This window comes from Nothobranchius furzeri, chromosome 6 (assembly GCF_043380555.1).
Source record: "Nothobranchius furzeri strain GRZ-AD chromosome 6, NfurGRZ-RIMD1, whole genome shotgun sequence".
NCBI lineage: Eukaryota > Metazoa > Chordata > Actinopteri > Cyprinodontiformes > Nothobranchiidae > Nothobranchius > Nothobranchius furzeri.
The window spans coordinates 38,081,337-38,098,182 of NC_091746.1; the positions used below are offsets into that span (position 1 = coordinate 38,081,337).

Here is a 16,846-nt window from a genome sequence, read left to right on the forward strand (position 1 = left end):
TCTGTATCTGACTGTTTCATTGGCATTTTATGTTTGTTTTTATGTTGGGAGGCGCTTTGGTCAGTTTCCATCCTGTTTTTAAATGTGCTGTAAATACATTTGGTATGGTATGATTAGTATCATTCTGCTGGAACCAGTCTGTAATTTTGCATAGAAACCATTTACTTTCCAAACTGATCGTTTCTCATTTCAGCCGCCATATATTTGAGCATATTTCGTAAAAGTGGCAAAATATAACAGACAAAAATTAAAAATGTGTCAAAGCATAGCTGCAAAAATGCTACATGTGGCATATTGTAATTTCAGCCATCCATTTCAAATGTAATTCTTGGTGTCCAGTCATAGGGATGTGTGGGGACAGCTGGCTGATTAAAGCTCACTCAGATTATAGCTCTGTTTAATCAACACTCTTATCCTGACAAAGGTCAACATCTTTATCATCTAAAGCCACTCAGAAGACATTGCTCAAGGACTATTGTGACATAAGACATGAAAAGCCAAACACAACACATTATCAACACGTTTATTAGAAACCAGCACATAATGTAGTTTTTACAGTGCAATCACAGGTCAGAAACAAAAGTAACAAATAGGATAAAGTAAGTGATCTTTTTTTTTTCTTTTTCAGGAGTGTACCATAAAAAACTAATGAGAAACAAGGCAACCCTTACATCCTGAGTGTGGAGTTCAGCAGAGTCAGACAGAATCTGAATGCAGGTTGTTTTCCTTTTCTTAGTTTGCCCATAAGCCTAATGAATCTGTGGCGTTATATTTATGAATGAAACGTGTTGTTGCCATTCACCAATGAGTCTAATTCATCTAATGTAATTAAACATGAAACATCTAAGCTGTGCTGCAGCTAAAGACAACAAACAATCCCACTGAAACATCCAGTCAGTATTAGTTATAATATTAATGTGTGCATGCAGTGTGGGCTGACTAGTGACAAAAGGGGATGTTTGGAGGTGCACTGGTCCATTAGAATGGCTGAAGATCAAGTTCTGAAGCAAACATGTGGAGCAGCGAGTAGTTGAAACAAAGAGGGAATCGTCTTCACTTTTCATTATTACATCTTACACAGACTGTTGTACCAGAGCACCATGTTTGTTTAGAACAGGACTGGCTGCTGGGGTTTCACATCCATCCATCATCAGTGTTTCCATTTCCTAACTGATGACTGCAGCATCAGATGTAGAGAGATGAGGACAAGCTGAGCAGATGTCCAGCATTTAGTTTGCTATAAAGGCAGAAGATTATGGATATTTTACAAGTTCTAAATATGATCTACTATGAACCATAAAACTTAACATTAATCCCTTTTAGTTGGGTCTTATTCAGCTTGAATGAAACTTTTCACCCTGCCAGTGAACTATTAGGACCTAAAGCTGGCCAGAACTGTTGGTTTTCAGATTTTTTACATTCAGACAGATATGCAAAGATACCTGTAATATATTAAACCAACATTTACATACCCAAATATATAAAAGTTTAAATACACTTTATATAGATGAAGTTATTGGCATGCTTACTATTTGTTTACAGCTTCTTTAGCAAAACCTTGGTGTGGCTTGCATAAGAACCAAGGCAGAAATGAGGGAGTAGTCATCACCGACATACATCTGAACCAACAGAGGGGGGCTGGTCAATGGTGCAGAGCTCTATTCCAACCAATGGTGCATCTGTCACTGTCGGCTAGTTTTATTGGTGCTTTTAAGGACAAGCAGAGAGGCCTTAAAAAGGGGCTCCTCTTCATCATATCACAGAAGTGGAAAACACACTTTATGAAACATGGTGGCAAGGTAAAGACTGTAAGGGTATTATAGTGACCTATCTGATAAGGCTTTAAAAAGTGCTCCCTGAATGGTCTTTTAGCATTTATCCATCTTTTCATCTTGCTGGCTGACTTGGGTAATATGAGCATTGGCAGCTTCTTTAATTGTGAAAAACTTTATTGGTGCTTACACATTAGCGTCGGTATGGTCAGGGTTTGTTGGGGCTGGATGGTGTGAGTTTGGTCTGGTCTAGTGTAGTTTTCACATTTAAATCCGAAGGACTTCTCAGGAATGCGGAAAACCCGAGCCAGTGGGCGGTGTTTAATACGCGCTGGAAAGTCCGTGGTGTCCTCCATAATAAGGTAAACAAAGGTGGGCTTAAGCTGTGTTGCTTTTGGAGACTCTGAACCACATTATTTTATTAATTTGCTGTGTGTGTCCTCATAATCTTGTGCTCCGCTGCTGCAGGCCACACACACACACACACACACACACACACACACACACACACACACACACACACACACACACACACACACACACACACACACACTCACTCCCTTCTCCCTTTCCCACTGATTGGCAGCTCCGTGCTACAGACAGAAGTTTACTTAACAGCATCCAGCATAAAAATGAATTGCGCATGCGGGAACCCCCTGCTGGATGATTGTAGTCGCTGATCTGAGGGGGTAGTTGTAATTTTAGCCAACTAACCAGTCCGTAGTGTCAACTCAGTCCCAGTCTGACCGCTGCGGAGGAGATCTGAAAAAAGTGTTGCCTCAGAACCGAAAACGCAAGTCTGACCCATGTGTAAAACTAAATTCTGGTCCCGTACAGTGTAGTAAGGGACTGTACCGACGCTAATTTGTAAGTGTCACATTTAGGGCTGTTGTATAAAAAACTGCACTATCTGGCCAAAATAAAAGTCACCACTTGGATTTAACTAAGCAAACAGGTAGGAGCTTCCTATTGGTTAATTGCTGCATGGGTGACAAATTATTTAACCCCAACTGGTTGCTTCTCATTTCTTAAACAACCACGTGGAAAGAAACGTCTGGTGGTCTTGGAAAAGATGTTAGTCTGTTTGAGAAGGGTCAGATCATTAGCATGCATCAAGCAGAGAAAACATCTAAGGAGATTGCAGAAATGACTAAAACTGGGTTAAGAACTGTCCAACACATTATTAAAAACTGGTCAGATGAGTCCAGTTGGCCCCTGTTCCAGAGTGATGGGTGTATCAGGGTAAGAAGAGAGGCAGATGAGGTGATGCACCCATCATGCCTACTGTATAAGCCTGTGGGGGCAGTGCTATGATCTAGGGTTGCTGCACTTAGTCAGGTCTAGGTTCAGAAACAGAATGTGCTCTAAAAATGAGGTCAGCTGACTACCTGAATATACTGAATGACCTGGTTATTCCATCTTCCCTGATGGCACGAGCATATTCCAAGGTAACAATGCCAGGATTCATCAGGCTCAGATAGTGAAAGAGTGGTTCAGGGAGCAGGAGACATTATTTTCCCACATGGATTGGCCACCACAGAGTCCAGACCAGTGCTTAATTTGTAAATCAAACGTTCCTGGAACACAAATACTGATGTCAAACCAAAGTTCACTAAAGGTAAAGCAGATGCCGGAACATGGGGTGGGGGTGGGGGTGGGGGGGGGGGTGTCACTTGAGCTTTTGACAAGTAATTAAAACATGCATCCACATTTTCAAAGTTAACACACATTTCTTTTAACAATGGTAGTTTTTGCATCTTTACTGTTCCCCTGCTTCAGCCCTCTCCCCCCTCCCCCTGTGCAGCGGCTGCAAAGTCACTGGTGCGCCTGCAGCCTCTCAGATTTTCTGTTGATCCAAACATTGAAAGAACAATTTCATTTTCTGTTCCTCACTTCTGATTACCTTCAATGGTGTCTGTTTGTTGCAACCACCAGGTACAAAAACAAACTTGTTTTTATTTGACTATTTTTCTGTCCTGTCTCTGTTTATTATCTTCCTGCATGTCCTCTCAATCCTAAAGAAAAACTGCTACCTGGCTTCATATATTTTCACCTTATGAGTTACCTTTGAACTGCAGCTCAAAAAGATCATCACCAGTGAGGTGAAGTCACCGGAGGACAAAACAGGTGAGGTGATGCACTCGACTCCGCAGCAGCGAAACGCATCAGGCACAAATAAAAGACAAAAAGCATAAAAGGATATGAGCCTACATAAACGATGTAATAATCCCCAGAGAGTCCACATAAATAATGTAATATAAGTAATGTAAAATAAGTCCACATAAATAATGTAATAAAAGTAGACCCAGGATCTTTCTCGGGCTCCCCCTGGGTGTGTAAATTGAAGGCTTCCAGGAAGGAGATTCCGGAACTGCGCTGCTCTGGGTGGCTGCATGTTGGAGTAGCTCTGTTGACTACATGTAAGTTTAGCCTTTTCTTGGACATTTTTTCTTCTAGTTTCTCAAGAAAAACAGTATATTTTTTGGACATTTTACTTTTCTGTTTCTGGTGCTGTGAAGCTTGGAGGATTTTGACTGCTATTTTTAACTTTTTTCACTTTTTGAGCATTTGTTATGATGCATAACCATGGCAACAAGCTGGTTTACAATTGGGAACAGCTGATTAACATTGGAAAGGCTGAAATAATACCTCAACTGAAGCCACAAATCCCAAATGAGCTAAAACGCAATAAGCATGGGTGCAGAGCGGGAGCAAAACAGAGGCAGAGAAAGAGGAAATCCAAACCATCTCTTCCATCGATCATAATGGGCAATGTGAGATCACTGGCCAACAAGATGGAGGAGCTCCAAGCCCTTTCAAGGACCCAGCCAGAGTTTCGGCAGTGCAGTGTTATGTGTTTCACTGAGACGTGGCTGCAGGACCATATCCCCGATTCCAGCATATCTCTGCCAGGATTCCTGACTGTACAAGCAGACAGAGATCTGAAGAGAAGCAGGAAAAGAAAAGGAGGTGGAGTGGCAGTGCTTGTCAACAACAGATGGTGCCATCCAAGTCATGTTTCAGTGAAATGTCGTCTCTGCAGCCCAGATGTTGAATTCTTGGCAGTAAGTTGTCGCCCATACTATTTGCCAAGAGAGTTCACCAGTGTTGTCTTGGCAACCATTTATATTCCACCTTCAGCCACTGCTGAAAATGCATGTGATGCCATCAGTTCCGTTGTCGCTAAGCTACAAACCCAGCACCCCAATGCATTTATGGCTATATCTGGTGATTTTAATCATGCCTCGCTCTCTGCTACACTTCCAACAATTCAACAGTTTGTCAGCTGCTCCACCAGAGAAAACAAGACATTGGATTTGTATTACGCAAATGTAAAGAATGCATACATGTCCCAAACAAGACCTCCTCTGGGACAATCGGATCACAGTCTTGTTTTTCTCTGCTCAGAATACAAACCACTTGTTCAGAGGCAACATGTGACAAGAAGAACTGCGAGAAAATGGTCACAGGACGCTGAAGAAGCCCTGCAGGGTTGTTTTGAGACCACAGATTGGATGACTCTCTGCCAAGGATATGAAGAGGACATCAATGCCATGACTGGATGTGTTACTGACTAAACTTCTGTGTGGACAACATCATACCCACCAGAACAGTGAGATGCTTCGCTAATAACAAACCCTGGATCACCAGTGAACTGAAGAATCTGCTAAAAGAGAAAAAAAGAGCCTTCAAGGAGGGAGACAGGGAATTATTGAGGAGTATAGAGAAGCAACTGAAGATCAAGATCAGAGACAGCAAGGAGGCATACAGGAAGAAGCTGGAGAACAAACTACAGAGGAACAACATCAGAGATGTCTGGTCAGGGATGAAGAAGATCACAGGCTTCAAGCAGAGGAAGGATTGCACAGATGGCAGCCTGGACACAGCCAATGAACTGAACAAGTTCTTCAATAGGTTCAGTTCAGGAACAAACCCAGCCAAACCCAGCCAATCAGACATCCCATTAGGGTTGTCACGGTAACCGGTATAGCGGTAAAACCCGGTAAAAAAGTTGACAATAAAAATAACCGTCCAGTTTTTAAAAAACTAAATTATCTCGGTGGGTTTACCGTGGCCGCGGTTTCAGCGCGGTGACCCTTACCAGCCACCATCGCTTCAGCTGAAGTTCCCGCGGCGCACACACGCACTTTTTAGTTTGCAACGGCACCGAAACTTTGAAGCTGAAATAATGGCCGAAGGAGGAGACGGCAGCGCCCAGGACATCCATCAGCCCTCAAAGAAGACTAAATTGGAAGTATGGGCATATTTTGGATTTCTGAAAAATGCTGAGGGACAGTTAACAGAAGACTGCTATCCCGTTTGCAGAACGTGCAGGAAACAAGTGTCTGCAAAAGGCAGCAACACTTCGAATCTAATGGCACATCTGCGTGACCATCACCCACGTCTCTACAGCCAGTGCAAGGTAAGTTAACATTAGCATTTTAGCTTAAATGCATGACGTGAGGACTTTTGGTTGAGGGAGAATGCAACGAGTCACTATATCCTGCAGCCGCAGCGTCCTCTGCCAGCATTTAAACCGTGTCACGGACACCCTGTTGCTGGATGAAGCATCTTATTTGTTGATGATGAAGAGAAATATACAATTAGTTCCTTGTCATTGATTTGTTTAATTATTCAATGCCATTTATACTTGAACATTTGGATTTGATTACATAGTGTAGTAGTTATTTTAGTAATTTGTTTAAAGTGGCTATTTATTTTAAATACATATTTTTTTAAGGTTGACTTGTACAGTGCTCAAGTCAAGTGTGGACTGGAGTTTTAGATTTTCATTTTGATAATGAAGAAAACAAGTATATGAGAAAACAAGTGATGTTTCTTTGATTTGTTTACATATTGTTTATGTTTTGAATGTTTGGATTTGTATAATTTAAACCTGCACTGTCTACTGTAACATGTTCCAGAAAAAGAAGCTATTTGTTCCTTTACTTGTGAAAAGTTGCACTTTTGCTAAGGCTTTGTGTTATTTTAGGTTTAATAAACACTGTTAAACCTTTTCAAAACTATTTCAGTTTGTGTAGAACAGGACTATCAATGCTTTCTGAACATATGCAACACCGTTTAAAAAATACCGCGATAATACCGAAAACCGTGATAATTTTGGTCACAATAACCGTGAGGTTAAATTTTCATACCGTGACAACCCTACATCCCATCCTTCTCTGATCCAACATTTTCCTGTCACACGCCAGCTCTTTTTTCCTCTAACGCAGTCATGGACTCTTCTGGTTCTATAAATCTGTCTTCAACCAAGTCAGGAGATGCTGCTGCCCCATTTACCTCTCCCTCCCACCTATCTGTCTCTAGAAGTCAGATGAAGAGGCAGCTGGAGAGACTGAACAGGAACAAGGCTGCCATCCTGCCTTGTTCCAGTTCCAAAGAAAACTCGCCCATCAGTCAGTGACGACTACAGACTGGCTGCCCTGACATCCCACATCATGAAGGTCCTGGAGAGACTCCTTTTGGTCCACCTGAATAAGCAAACTAGGACACATAAGGACCCGCTGCAGTTTGCTTATCGCCATGGAGTTGGAGTTGAAGATGCCATCATCCAGCTGCTTCCACCAATCCATTGTCATCTGGACAAAGCAGGCAGCACTGTGAGGGTCATGTTCTTTGATTTCTCTAGTGCATTTAACACAATACAGCCTGATGTACTTTGCCAGAAACTCCAGAAGACACAGGTGGGGGCCTCAACTATCGCTTGGATTAAAGACTACCTGACAAACAGACTAGTTTGTGAGGCTGAAGAACTGCACATCAAACCAGGCGATCAGTAACATTGGAGCACCACAGGGGACTGTACTCTCACCATTCCTTTTCACCCTGTACATCTCAGACTTCCAGTACAAATCAGAGACCTGTCATCTACAGTAATACTCAGATGACTGCAGTTGTCGGGTGTATCAGAGATGGACAGGAAGCTGAGTACAGAGAGCTGGTGGAGCGCTTTGTGGCATGGTGTGGAAACAATCATCTGACCTTGAATGTGAACAAAACAAAGGAGATGATTTTAGACTTCAGAAGAAACAGGGTGGAGTCAAACACTGTTTCCATCATGGGAGAAGAAGTGGAGGTGGTTGAGGAATACAAATACCTTGGAGTTCACCTGGACAACAGACTGGACTGGAGAAAGAACAGCGAAGCTGTTCACAAGAAGGGGCACAGCAGACTGCACTTCTTGAGGACGCTTAGGTCCTTCAGTGTCTGTAGCAAGATGCTGCAGATCTTCTACAAGTCTGTTGTTGAGAGTGTAATCTCTCCAGCCATCGTCTGTTGGGCTAGTAGCATCAGAAGCAGGGACCTGAAAAGGCTCAACAGCCTAATAAAAAAGGCTGGTTCTGTTCTGGGGACGACTGTGGAACCACTGGAAGAGATGATGCAAAGAAGGATTCTCCAGAGAATCAAGAAAATGATGGACAACCCTGAGCATTCTCTTCACAAGACTGTCCAACAACGGAAGAGTGTCTTCAGTCAGAGGCTTCTTCAGTTTCGCTGCAACACTGACCGCTACTGGAGATCCTTCCTGCCAACAGCCATTGTAATATACAATAACTCTTTGTTGACTTGATTATTATTATTATTCTGAGCTACTACAGCAATCAATTTCCCTCTGGGATTAATAAAGTATTTTTGAATTGAAATGAATTGAATTTTAGCTCACCCGTAATTCGGACCCTGCGTATAGCACAAGTTGGTCGCGTGAGTTGCCGGAACCTAGCAGACAGTTGCCAGAACGGTACTTTCAAAATAAGACAGTTCCCGGATCTAGTTCGGGCAAGATCCGGCTCAAATTAAGCCGTGGTCCAGACCTTAAACCCATTGAGAATCTTTGGGATGTGCTGGAGAAGGCTTTGTGCAGTGGTCAGACTCTGCCATCATCAATGTAAGATCTTGGTGACACATTAATGCAACACTGGATGGAAATAAATCTTGTGACATTGCAGAAGCTAATCAAAACAATGCCACAGTGAATGCATGCTGTAATCAAAGCTAAAGGCAGTCCAATAAAATTTTAGAGTGTTTGAACTTTTCTTTTGGTGGGTGGTGTATTAGAATGTTCGTACTTCAGTTCTGTGGTCTTTGGATCTGAATGACTAAAGGAGAATACCTTATAAAAAGAACATGATGAAAAACCTGATCAGAGGCTCTTTCAGATCCAGATCCTTCCTGCCCACATCTAATCTGCTAAAATAACTGATTAAACTTAATCAGATATAGCAAAAATAATATCATGAGATTAACAACATCATTTGAATTGAACTGTTTGTTTTGCATTCATTTAGGGAGGATATTCAAAATTATTAAGAAGCACAAAGTGTGACCAGTGCTTCAAGTGCAGAACACAATGTGGTCTAAAGGTTAAGTGCTAGCTATTCTCTATTGCCTATCTAGGTTCACTTGGCTACTGACTGCATTCAAAAGAAAACATGCTGTCGTTCGTTGTTTTGTACATGAGAGCAGTGATTTGAAAGTGAATAAAGATTTCATCCCTGATAGAAGGGCATCAGTGGAGGATTACTGTGAGAGATTATTATCGCCATGACAGAAAGGTAAGAGGTCACAGGTCCTGCTCATGCATCTGCTGCTGCATCTTCTGAAGCATTTGCTGCATCCTCCTCAGCTGCAGAAACACAGAAATGAGAGCAGGAAGAGAGATGGCTTACATAATATCACATATAGGCCATCAGTTCACATCAGTGTTATATAACACCTGCTGTGATACAGAACTGAGAGTGTGAGGCTTTTCATTATATCACTCACTTCATCGTCTTTCATTTTGATGAGCTTCTCTGTCTCCAAATCTGGCGTGGACAGTGGCAGAACTGGGATGGGACTCTCTACCCTCTTTTCTGCAGTCATCTTACTGTAACAAGAGATGGACAGAAAGCGTGGAAGGACAAAAGACACGTTTTCATCTGAGGCCAGTGCACGAAAGATGAATGGATTTCCCTGAGAGAGGAAACAGTTGATCGAAGACGACTCACACTCTTATTTCCACTCTGGAGACAGTTTGTGATATTTTTTATATCTTGTCTTGCTTTGATTTATCCTCAAAAATGAACCAACCATTATTTTTACTAAATGGACACTTTGTAGTTGGGTCTATTAAAGCAAGCCCTACCTGAATGAACTCAGAAACAGTAAAACAGCTCCTCAGGTCTTTTAAATTTTACTTTATGAACTTTTATACCATCATAAAATTTGCATTAGATGGATATTTTTGTACAAAATAATTAAGAACTTCATGTCTGCCAAACCAGAAGTTCTACAACTTGATGATGAGAGAAACAGATGACTGAATATGTGTGCTCAGACTAGCCGTTAGCTCTTCAGTCATGAAGGACTTAAACTTTACATCTCAGGAAGCCATCTACAACAGGTATGATAGATATTTTTTATTATCTTCACACAGAAACACTACTTCGAGCTGGAGCTTCTCCCTGAGATCATGCTGACTTCTGTCTGCTGCAGGTGCAGTTGCTGATTTAAAAATAGAAACCCACATCTGAAGATCCAAACATTTATTTAAATGATAATCTTGACTTGCCCCAAGATTTACCACACCACTTTAGATATATTTTCAATATTCTTCAGTTGCACCAACCATCCACAGACATATGGGTTAATACATTCTACTCTTTAAAGCAGGGATCTTGAACTTTGGTCTTGAGGGTTTTGTTCAAGAATGTTTTAGTGGTTTACCTGCTCCAACACACTTCAATGGTTGAATTACCTGTTCAGACTGATAAACATCTGCTGATTAAAATCAGGTGTGTTTAAACAGGGAGACAACATGCTGGATAGTGGCCTTGAGGACCAGCAACCCCAGCTTTAAAGCCTGAAATAAGACATTGTTTTTTTCCCTTATTTTTTATTATTTATTGTTTAATGTAATTTAGTGACTATATGTAATTATATACTGTAATAATATCACAATAATAAATGAATAGGAATGGCCCTTATACCTGTAGATCCTCCACCAGAGGGGAGAACATGTGTACAGGACCGGGCAGCAAGATTTAGATGAAAGATAAAAGACAAACACTCCATCTGGAGGCTAGAAGGGGGTTTGATGTGAATTTGTGACAAATGATCTTTATGGGTGGCAGGTCAACCGATTGGTGGAGCACATTTTAGTCCCCTAAATACAATTAAGGCATGAATTTAACATGACTGAAAAAACAGTATTTAACAAAAGATAGATTTTTCTATGAATAATCATTATAAGCATACAGCAATTTCACGTATTATTATTATTTCATATATTTTATTTATTACCTTACATTGCTAGCCAAAATGAACACAAAATCCCTCAATGTTTTGTCATCCTCTAAATTAAAAGGTTTTACTAACATGTTTTTGCCACCTGCGTGATGCATAGAGCTTCTAAAGTAAAGTCCAATTAGTCATCATCGCACACATGTAGGAACATAGAAATCGACCGGTAAATCAAGAGCTGAGCTCTCTCTCTACCACAACAGATCGATACATCGCTCGCATCACTGCAGACGCAGCACCAATCTGCCTATCGATTTCTATTTTTCCGTCACTCGTGACACCGAGATACTTAACCCCTACACTTGAGGCAGGACCTCGTCCCTGACCTGGAGAAGGCATTCTACCCTTTTCTGATTTAAGACCATCGTCTCTGATTTGGAGGAGCTGATTCTCATCCCAGCTGCTTACACTCGGCTGTGAACCTCTCCTGTGAAAGCCGGAGATCACGTTCTGATGAAGCCAACAGGACCACATCATCTGCAAAAGCAGAGACCTGATTCTTAGGCCACCAAAACAGATCCCTTAAACACTTTGGCTGCACCTAGAAGTCCTGTTCATAAATGTTATGAACAGATTGAGTAACAAACGGCAGCCTTGTTGGAGTCCAACTCTCAGCAGAAAGGAGCCCGACTTAATGCCGGCCATACGGACGAAGCTCTGACACCGGTCATACAGGGACCTAAAAGCCCTTATCAAAGGGTCTGGTACCCATACTGCCGGCCAACCCCCCACAGGGCCTCCCGGGGGCCGCGGTCAAACACCTTCTCCAAACAAAAGACATGTAGATTGGCTTGAGCATGGTGTTTGTTATGGACAATCCATGATGGGCACAGAAGTCCAGTAACACAACACTGTTCCGATTCAGATCAGGGGGCTGTTCCTTCCAACCACACTGCTCCAGGTGTCACTGTCGTTGCCCACATGAGCGTTAAAGTCCCCCAGCAGAATGAGGGAGTCACTAGAAGGAGCGCTCTCTAGCTCCCTCTCCAAGGTCTCCGAAAAGGGTGGGTAGTCTGAGCTGCAGTTAGGTGCATAAGCACAAACCACAGTCAGGACCCTTCCAGGGAGGTTACCCTCTTGTTCACCGTGGTAAACCCCAATGTACAGGCACCATACATACAGGACACGTTGGAGAGGTTACATCTCCAATCTGGTCCGGGAACGCCTTGGGGTCCTGCCGGAGGAGCTGGTGGACAAGGCCGGGGAGAGGACGGCCTGGAGCTCCCTAGTTGGGATGCTGCCCCCGCGACCCGGACCCGGATAAGCGGAGGAAGACGAGACGAGACGAGAGACGAGACGATATAGATATAGATATATAGATATAGATATATAGATAGATAGATATATACACTTTCACCCACTTATCAAGAGTTTGGTTGTGGGGGCAGGAACCTAAGCATGGAGGCCCAGACTTTCCTCTCCCCAGCTACTTGGGCCAGCCCCTCCGGGGGAATCCCATATCTATTTTAAACAGAATCTGGAGTGCTAATAGATCTGGCATAGCCTCCACTGATCTGGTCTAGAGCCATGTCTCCACTCACCTGGTCATGGTCTGGATACACTGAGCTCTGTAGTTCTCATAGTGACAGTCGTTGGTGGTGTCCTTCAGGTCATGCATGTGTGACCTGATCAGCATGTTCCTGAGCTTCACAAAGTCGCAGTGGGACGAGTTCTCTACTGTAATACAGAAAAAGACCCAGATCAGGTGTGTCCACAGTGGGAACAGCTTCAGAGCCCAGTTCAAGGTCCTACCCTCCACGATGCCCCATGGGTAGAGCCGTCCTCTGACCCTCTGACATCGAACCTCCACCACCGTGTTTCCACCTATTACTGCAAACGGAATGCTCTCCTGCAACATGAGCTCAAGCATGACAGTGTTCTGAACGCAAAAACTCTATGAAACGAGCATTCGTTGGCATTAGTAATCTTGTATGTATCTCAGAAATATTATCTAATGACTATTATAAATAGGCCTGATTTAGTCTAATCAAGCTTGCCTTCAGCTCTTTGTCTTGCTGTTTGATCTCCCCATCTTCATCAGAGTCACAGTCAGGGAACTGGTAGATCTTCAGTCCGTACCGATCAATCTCCTCCCTCACCTGGAACAACACAATACTCCTGAAATGTGACGGATTGGAGCAGGGACACAAACCTCCTCTCTCCCACAGAGAGCAGTTTCTGCCCTTCTGTTGGCTCTAAACACACTTCAGATCAAATCTCTGTGGAGGAACGTATGCGTCAGAGTCAGAGCTGGTCAGGGTAAATGTTGTCGCTTTAGAGGAATGAAAGAGTTACAGAATCAAGAGGAGTGACTTTATGTTTTCAGGGCAAAGTTTCTTTCACAGAACAATGCTAGGATCTTTTTTCCGGAGTTGGAATGTGTTATGTTAAATCATTTATGACTCAGATCTGGGTAGTAGCCAACATTAAATCTGCAAGTAGGATTTGTAAAATGTTGTGCTGAGTGCTAACTCTTTATTATAATTATAAAATCTTTATTATTATTTCATCTAGTCATCCATCTAGCACACAGAAGGGCAGAAACTGCTCTCTGTGGGAGAGAGGAGGTTTGAGTCCCTGCTCCAATCCGTTGGTTGCGAGGGCAGCAGCTCTCAGACTTCCCTCTCTCCAACTTGGGCCAGTTCCACCACACGGCAGAGCTCCTTCAGGCTTGTGTTGTTTGAGCAGATAAAACATCAACGTGTCATTGGTAGTCACGTTGCTGTTAGCCAATCCGAGGCAAGATGTCCAAATATCAGGAAAAAAGGGTCCAAAATCTGAAGTTTCTTTCTCCTCCAGCTGACTTCTACTTCCTGATTCAGGTGCAACTGAGACCATACCAGATCATACCAGTATCGGTACCGGTGCATCCCTAATTATAATAATGATAATTATTATTATAGAAGTTTAGAGTTGTAGCCATGGCCAAACTTTCCATCAATCAACCACTTTTATTCCTCCAGGACCAGGAAGATTTTAAGACTTGCAGAGGACATTAAACAGCTCCTATTTTTATTCATACAAACAGACATTTTTATGAGTTTGAATCACAGCAGAATAGAATGGTAAATAGAAATGAGGACAAGTTCTGCATTATCTTGGAAGGCTAATGTTTTCTGATCTTACCCGCTCTTTCAGTTTCTTTATCTCAAGTGGAGTGAGGCAGTCAGCTTTAGCGACGAGAGGAACCACGTTAACTTTGTCCTGAAGGGCCTTCATGAACTCGATATCAATGGGACGAAGCCTGTAGGAGATCATTTTATACACGTACACAAGTGAGCAGTGTGTGTGTGTGTGTGTGTGTGTGTGTGTGTGTGTGTGTGTGTGTGCGCGTGTGTGTGTGTGTGTGTGTGTGTGTGTGTGTGTGTGTGTGTGCGCGTGTGTGTGTGTGTGTGTGTGTGTGTGTGTGTGTGTGTGTGTGTGTGAGTTTACCCTTGTCCAAATGGGGAAATAAAGTAAAGGCAACAGTGGATTCTGTTGTCCTGAAGGTTCTTCCTGTTGAGCCCGCTCTCATCTCTGAAGTACTGCTCAAACTGCTGATCTATGTAGTCTGTAACCGGCCTCCAGCTGAAACACACACGCACACGCACACACACACACACACACACACACACACACACACACACACACACAGGTTACACTATAAGTGCCTGAAACAGACAGGAGAAGGTCAGCTGAGCTCAGCCGCTGCTGTGGAGCACAGATCTCTTCAGAAAAGTGGTGAACATAGTTTTTACACTTTAATCAGACAACATGAAATGACATTTGGGTGTTGAGAATGTTTTCTGATTTTTATCAAAGTGAATGAATGTGGTGTTGAGTTGTGATAAACATAATGAGTGTTACTAAAACGCCTCAGTAACATCTGTCCTCTTTAAGGTAAAGGTCTACGTACAATTTAAAAGTGGTGACTGTAACACACACTACAGATGGCCTTCTGAACAGCCTCTGTTCAGAGAAACAGAGGTGTTGTCCACCAGCCAAAAACAACGTGTAATGGGTTAGGGTTGAGATGGCTGCTGTATTTATTTCAATGACATTGTTTGGTTATTTGCAAACATAAAACAACAATAAAAAGATATCCAAGATACTGATAAAGCCAGTGAGCAGTTAGAACTCTGAAAGAGAAGTGTAAAATTAGAGGTTCTGTTGAAACCACACACGGTCAGGTAGCCCAGCAGACATTTTTGAGACAAAACATGCAGAAAAATTGTTCTTGATCTAAAAATTAACCCTAAAATAACTTCTGCTGACAATCTGGACTCTCTCTACGGCAGTGGCAAGGCAGGAGCAGAATAAGGATACACTTGAAAAAAAAGAACAGGCTACAAGACTGAGTTGCCAGCAGAACGCCATTATGCAAACGCCACAAAGACCCTTGCTTACAATATGCCACACAGCAGAGACGAGCCTCAGTGTCTTTGGAACAAAAACATCTGGAGTAATGAGACCAAAATTGAACTTTAGTCCACAACTAATGATGCACTGATATGAAATATTTGGGCCGATACCGATATCCGATATTAAAAACACTGTTATGACCGATAACTGACATTTGCTGATACCAATATACTCACATTAATGCTTCTAGAATAAGCAGATTTTGTATAGAATGATAATTAATAAAGCTAAATTTGTGTTATTATGTACACACACCACAAACATTTAAGCTTTTGAGATGATTACAATCACTGTCACGACTAAACAAACACACATCACCCCCCCCCACCCCCACCCTCTCAAACTGATAAACAACTGGAAACCAAATGGAAAAACTATCGGTTGTTAATATCGGTCAAGTTTTATTTATTGGACCGATACCGTTATGTTAAAAAATGACTAAGATTGGCCGATACCGATATTGATGCCAATATATTGTGCATCGCTAGCCACAACCATGAACGTGTCAGTTAGAGAGGGGTCAACAAGGCCCATGATGAAAACTGAACCATCTCTTCTGTGAAATATGGAGTTTGTCCACTGATGTTTTGGTGATGTGAGAGTTACCAAGGCATTGGAAACGTGGTCGAACTGAAGGCAAGATGAAAGCAGCAGTATATATGTTCACATGTGTTCCAACAAGACATCCAAAAAGCCAAGTGGACCTGCCACTGGCTCCAGCAGAATAAAGTGAAGGTTCTGGAGTGGCCATCTAAGTCTCCTGACCTCAACATCATTGAACCACCGTGGGGAGAGCTCAGACTCATGACGGCTAAATGGAAGCATGGGCTGCTTTAACATTAGACTAACCTTCTCCACAACTATCACAAAACACTCCAAGCTGTCACTGATGTTAAAACGGGGCAGCACAGGGCATTAGGAACTGGGGTGTTCCACAGGGTCAATTTGGTATTTCATTTTGTTATGGTGATTTGAAATGGGTTCACACTTTTTTTTCCACAATAAAATGCTTCACAACGTTAGTGACCATGAATCAAAATAAGGCTTTTGTGTTTTCATTCATATTCTTTGAGAAATGGCTAAAAAAATCATGAAATTCCACCAGAGTGTGTAAACTTACTGGCACAACTGTATTTAAGGACATTTCCCTCATAATAGTCCACCAGCTTGTAACACAAAAACCCTTAAAATTGTCACAGGGTGTATTTTTTATCACGTTTTAAACTCGAGTTCCAGATCTGACAAAGGTAGACTTCCTTAAACGTGCACACACTGCGTCAACAAACAAAAAAGAATAATCGACTTCCAGTGTCGGGCTGGAACCTCGAACCTCCACCTGTCACACCTGTCTGTGGTTTATGAATAATCAG

At 42.4% G+C, this 16,846-nt stretch overlaps 1 protein-coding gene across 2 annotated transcripts in view; it reads right to left on the minus strand.

Annotated features, from left to right (window-relative positions):
• Positions 1 to 509: 509 nt before the first annotated feature.
• septin5b (septin 5b) overlaps positions 510 to 16,846 on the minus strand; it is a 30,757-nt gene continuing 14,420 nt past the window's right edge. For both annotated transcript variants that reach the window (XM_054744017.2, XM_070552202.1), the window contains 7 exons: positions 14,508 to 14,642; positions 14,202 to 14,319; positions 13,073 to 13,174; positions 12,828 to 12,924; positions 12,617 to 12,752; positions 9,558 to 9,660; positions 510 to 9,417 (listed from right to left, as the gene is read on the minus strand). In XM_054744017.2, coding sequence (XP_054599992.2) covers positions 9,355 to 9,417; positions 9,558 to 9,660; positions 12,617 to 12,752; positions 12,828 to 12,924; positions 13,073 to 13,174; positions 14,202 to 14,319; positions 14,508 to 14,642 — 754 coding nt within the window. In that variant the 3' untranslated portion in view covers positions 510 to 9,354. The remainder of the gene's footprint in view (positions 9,418 to 9,557; positions 9,661 to 12,616; positions 12,753 to 12,827; positions 12,925 to 13,072; positions 13,175 to 14,201; positions 14,320 to 14,507; positions 14,643 to 16,846) is intronic.